Raw genomic sequence first — 5838 nt, 5'->3', positions numbered from 1 at the left:
CTTGTGTATGTACCATCCGCGTGAAATAAACTGTCTTTGTCAACCCTATCAATTCCTCTGAAAATCTTGTATGTGGTGATCATGTCTTCCCTAACTCTTCTTCCAGCGACGCGAGGTTCAGCTAGTCTCTCCTCGTAGCTCATACCTCTCAGCTCGGGTACTAGTCTGGTGGCAAATCTCTTGAGTCATCTCCAATTTAGTCTTGTGCTTGACAAGATACGGACTCCATGCTGGAGCTGCTTACTCCAGGATTAGAAGTGTGAGGGGGGGGGGGAGGAAGCGTGGAATAAGATAGAGAAATAGTGTTAGGGGAGGAAGCGAGAGTGAGAGAGGAAAGGTAGGTGAAATTGAGAAGGTGGGGTAGGGGGGGGGGGGTGAAGGAGAGAAGGAAGACTTGTGTTGTGAGGGAAGGTTGCTGACCCCTTGACCACTGGAGATCTGGACGTGTTTGGCGGGCTCCCTCTCTACCCCGCCTTCCCTCACTACTGGGTAGGCTCCCTCTCTACCCCGCCCTCCCTCACTACTGGGTAGGCTCCCTCTCTACCCCGCCTTCCCTCACTACTGGGTAGGCTCCCTCTCTACCCCGCCTTCCCTCACTACTGGGTAGGCTCCCTCTCTACCCCGCCTTCCCTCACTACTGGGTAGGCTCCCTCTCTACCCCGCCCTCCCTCACTACTGGGTAGGCTCCCTCTCTACCCCGCCTTCCCTCACTACTGGGTAGGCTCCCTCTCTACCCCGCCTTCCCTCACTACTGGGTAGGCTCCCTCTCTACCCCGCCTTCCCTCACTACTGGGTAGGCTCCCTCTCTACCCCGCCCTCCCTCACTACTGGGTAGGCTCCCTCTCTACCCCGCCCTCCCTCACTACTGGGTAGGCTCCCTCTCTACCCCGCCTTCCCTCACTACTGGGTAGGCTCCCTCACTACTGGGTAGGCTCCCTGACTACTGGGTAGGCTCCCTCTCTACCCCGCCTTCCCTCACTACTGGGTAGGCTCCCTCACTACTGGGTAGGCTCCCTCTCTACCCCGCCTTCCCTCACTACTGGGTAGGCTCCCTCACTACTGGGTAGGCTCCCTCTCTACCCCGCCCACCCTCACTACTGGGTAGGCTCCCTCTCTACCCGGCTTCCCTCACTACTGGGTAGGCTCCCTCTCTACCCCGCCCTCCCTCACTACTGGGTAGGCTCCCTCTCTACCCCGCCCTCCCTCACTACTGGGTAGGCTCCCTCTCTACCCCGCCTTCCCTCACTACTGGGTAGGCTCCCTCTCTACCCCGCCTTCCCTCACTACTGGGTAGGCTCCCTCTCTACCCCGCCTTCCCTCACTACTGGGTAGGCTCCTTCTCTACCCCGCCCTCCCTCACTACTGGGTAGGCTCCTTCTCTACCCCGCCCTCCCTCACTACTGGGTAGGCTCCCTCTCTACCCCGCCTTCCCTCACTACTGGGTAGGCTCCTTCTCTACCCCGCCCTCCCTCACTACTGGGTAGGCTCCCTCTCTACCCCGCCCTCCCTCACTACTGGGTAGGCTCCCTCTCTACCCCGCCCTCCCTCACTACTGGGTAGGCTCCCTCACTACCCCGCCCTCCCTCACTACTGGGTAGGCTCCTTCTCTACCCCGCCCTCCCTCACTACTGGGTAGGCTCCCTCTCTACCCCGCCCTCCCTCACTACTGGGTAGGCTCCCTCTCTACCCCGCCTTCCCTCACTACTGGGTAGGCTCCCTCTCTACCCCCCCCTCCCTCACTACTGGGTAGGCTCCTTCTCTACCCCGCCCTCCCTCACTACTGGGTAGGCTCCCTCTCTACCCCGCCCTCCCTCACTGCTGGGTAGGCTCCATCTCTACCCCGCCTTCCCTCACAACTGCGCAATATTCTCCATCACCCTTCAGTCTCAATCTTGAATCTATCTTCAAGATTCAAGATAACCTTGCCTCCCCGCTGCGTAGTTCTCTACTTCCCACTACCCCTTTCCTCACCTCCCTCCTTGCCCCATTTTTTTTGTATCTGTAATTGCCTCCCCTGCGGAACCCCGCCCACTTCAACCTCTTCAATGGCTCCCACAATATCTTTTCCTCCTCGCTTCTCGAGCGGGAAGATAAGCAATCTAGTACGTCTGACCTATACGGGCTCACCATAGCCCGTGCTACATGGACATTTCGTTCTGAGTAGCTAAACAACAAAACGTTTGACTGCAGAGTATTATAAACGAAATAGCCTATTAAACTCATTAACTATTAAACTCAGCAGCCTATTAAACTCAGCAGGCTATTAAACTCAGCAGGCTATTAAACTCAGCAGGCTATTAAACCCAACAGTCTATCTAACCCAGTAGTCTATTAAACGCTGTAGTCTGGCTCAGTAAACCACTGTGTGAGAACGGAAAATAAATATAATTATGGCCATAAACAGAATGAGACAAATAAACTGCATTTATTTGGTGACTGCAGCTTCCCCCAGATGGCAACACTTGCCCCACACGCCACCACCATCCAACTTATAAACGGTTTCTACTTCTCTTCTCTCGAATTAGAAGTAAATTTTTCTTTCATCAAAATGATTTACACTCCTATTCAATAGCGTAGGAACAAACAAACTGCATAAAGACGATACGAAGATGAAACAAATGTAACATACTTCACGCATTATCGTGCATGAGAATTCAGTTCTGTAATCTACGGGTGAGTTGTCGTATTACGGTGACGTCATCTTGTGTTATCATATTTACGGTGACGTCATCAGATGTTATCGTATAACTAAACGTCCCCAATTTATCTCAGTAAGTGGCTGGGATTAATTAGGAGGTTCAGTACATATAGATTAAATCAGCCTATCCAATGCAATTGTCCCTGTATTCATTTAATGTTTCTTTTCCAGAAATGTTTATTATCTAGATTTTTATTCAGATAATGACACACACACACACACACACACACACACACACACACACACACACACACACACACACACACACACACACACACACACACACACACGCACACACACACACACACACACACACGCACACACACAAAAGGGCCTCGCGGCTGAGTGGACAACACTCTGGGATCGTAGTCCTAGGGGCCCGGGTTCAATCCCCGGGGCCAAGAGCTAATAGCTCGATTCTGCAGATACAAATAGTAAATACAAAAATGAAATAGTAAATACCCACACAGGTCCTCGCGGACAGCGCACAGGAGTCTCACTCCAACGGCCCGAGTTCGATACCCGGTCGAGACATACACAAATGGGCAATTTCTTTCACCTAATGTGTCTGTTCACCTAGCACTAAATAGGTACCTGGGCGCTAATCAGTTATTGTGTGCTACATCTTGGATATGTGTATGTGTGAAAGAGAAATTTCTAACAGATGGTTAGAAAGAGCATCTAAGAGCTAAGTGTAAGCTAAACATCTTAGTCTGAGAGCTAAGAGGTCGATCCTGCAGCCACCAACAGCAAATATAAATAATATATGCACACTCAGATACACTCACAGCTACAAGATTACGTAGGAAAATTCTCCGAAGTATTGAGTCACATGGTGCGAGCCGCTGAGTGGCTGAGGTGGTGCGAGCGCGGCTGTGATTGGTGGACACAAGCCATACAGGCCACACCACTCCAAGCATCAACACTGTGATTGGTGGAGAGCCACGCCGCACAGTCATACATTCAACACCACCACTCCAAGCATCAACACGCTGCTTGCTAACAGTCAAATAACAGCTTATGCTTTGTCAAAACTGCGTCGTCTGTCACTACACATACAAGCACCATGTCCTCCACCATAACTCATTAATAACTGATGAACTAACTCATTAATAACTGATGAACTAACTCATTAACCGCCGCTATTTTCATAACTCCTTAACTGCCACCATTAACATAACAAGCTCATTAACCATTACCACAAGTCACTATTTTATTCTTATTAATGTTAAGAGCATTAAAGTTTAACAAGAATCGTTATATCGTAATTACTGTTACTAAAAGTTCCTGCAAACAAAAGCCATCAAGTAACTATGATTTTTTTGTATAGAGATTAGCTCTAAAACCACCTTTATGGCAACTACACCTATTGCTGCCACCATTATGGCAACTACACCTATTGTTGCCTCCATTATGGCAACTACACCCATTGCTGCCACCATTATGGCAACTACACCTATTGCTGCCTCCATTATGGCAACTACACCTATTGCTGCCACCATTATGGCAACTACACCTATTGCTGCCACCATTATGGCAACTATACCTATTGCTGCCTCCATTATGGCAACTACACCTAATGTTGCCACCATTATGGCAACTACACCTATTGTTGCCTCCATTATGGCAACTACACCCATTGCTGCCACCATTATGGCAACTACACCTATTGCTGCCTCCATTATGGCAACTACACCTATTGCTGCCACCATTATGGCAACTACACCTATTGCTGCCACCATTATGGCAACTATACCTATTGCTGCCTCCATTATGGCAACTACACCTATCGTTGCCTCCATTATGGCAACTACACCTATTGCTGCCTCCATTATGGCAACTACACCTATTGCTGCCACCATTATGGCAACTACACCTATTGCTGCCACCATTATGGCAACTACACCTATTGCTGCCACCATTATGGCAACTACGCCTATTGCTGCCTCCATTATGGTAACTACATCTATTGCTGCCACCATTATGGCTACTACACCTATTGCTGCCATCATTATGGCAACTACACCTATTGCTGCCACCATTATGGCAACTACGCCTATTACTGCCTCCATTAAGGTAACTACATCTATTGCTGCCACCATTATGGCAACTACACTTATTGCTGCCATCATTATGGCAACTACACCCATTGCTGCCACCATTATGGCAAGCCCAACTGAGCGGTAGAGCGGCGGTCTCGTTTCTTGCAGGTCGGCGTTCAATCCCCCGACCCCCGGCCACGTGGATGGGTACCATTCCTTTCCTTCCGTCCCATCCCAAATCCTCATCATCATATCCCTTCCAAGAACTATATTCGTAATGGCTAAGCGCTTTCTCCTGAAAATTACCTTGCCACTATGGCAACTAAACTTTATTTTTACAATATCACCATTCAGTTTACCCCTGTTTGGTTTACCCATTATTGTAGTGACTTGTAGAAGCGGTTAGGGTTATTCTTCTTATGTGGGCTTCAGGAGACAGGTTTGGCATGATATCAACTCCTAAATCTTTCTGTGTATGTGTAATTACCTAAGTGTAGTTACAGGATGAGGGCTACGCTCGTGGTGTCCCGTCTTCCCAGTACTCTTTGTCGTATAACACTTTAAAACTACTGACGGTCTTGGCCTTACCTAGTTGTGTTTGCGGGGGTTGAGCTCTGGCTCTTTGGTCTCGCCTCTCAACTGTCAATCAACTGACATACAGATTCCTGAGCCTACTGGGCTCTGTCATATCTGTGTGTGTGTGTGTGTGTGTGTGTGTGTGTGTGTGTGTTAGAGGCCGGCAAATGAGGAGAAAGACGGTAAAACCAAGAGAGATATCACACAAATTAAAGGCCCCCATGACTGTGCAGCAGATAACGGGACTTGAAGAGTGACGCCGTAGACAGCACGTGACAAAGGAAGCATCCTGTCCCTCGCCATTGGATGTCCATGTCCCCTCCAGCTCTACAACATCCCCCCCCCCACCTCCCTTTATCCACTACCTTGTCCAGTGCCTCTTCAGCTCTACTAGAACCCCCTCCCACCCCCCAACCCAACTCTTCACTTGTTCAAAGAGCTTCTAGCTCTACAAGGATCAAAAGCTCTCTCCCTTAGCTAAATTACAGGACGTTTAATCTATAATATGAGATACTTATATTG

General features: G+C 49.3%; 1 protein-coding gene across 1 annotated transcript; it reads left to right on the top strand.

The window, feature by feature from the left end:
* The first annotated feature begins 4051 nt into the window (after window positions 1–4051).
* Window positions 4052–4885, top strand: LOC138353176 (calphotin-like). The gene has a single exon (XM_069306045.1). The coding sequence runs from the start codon at window positions 4052–4054 to the stop codon at window positions 4883–4885; it is 834 nt and encodes a 277-aa protein (XP_069162146.1).
* The last annotated feature ends 953 nt before the right edge of the window (window positions 4886–5838 follow it).

This window comes from Procambarus clarkii, chromosome 56 (genome assembly GCF_040958095.1).
Source record: "Procambarus clarkii isolate CNS0578487 chromosome 56, FALCON_Pclarkii_2.0, whole genome shotgun sequence".
Classification (NCBI taxonomy): Eukaryota; Metazoa; Arthropoda; class Malacostraca; order Decapoda; family Cambaridae; genus Procambarus; species Procambarus clarkii.
The sequence above is the reverse complement of the archived record's forward strand: the minus strand, read 5'-3'. Positions and strand labels throughout refer to the sequence as shown.

Coding starts and splice junctions, on each gene's coding strand:
- LOC138353176 (XM_069306045.1), top strand. CDS start 4,052: ATGGCAACTACACCTATTGCTGCCACCATTATGGCAACTACACCTATT.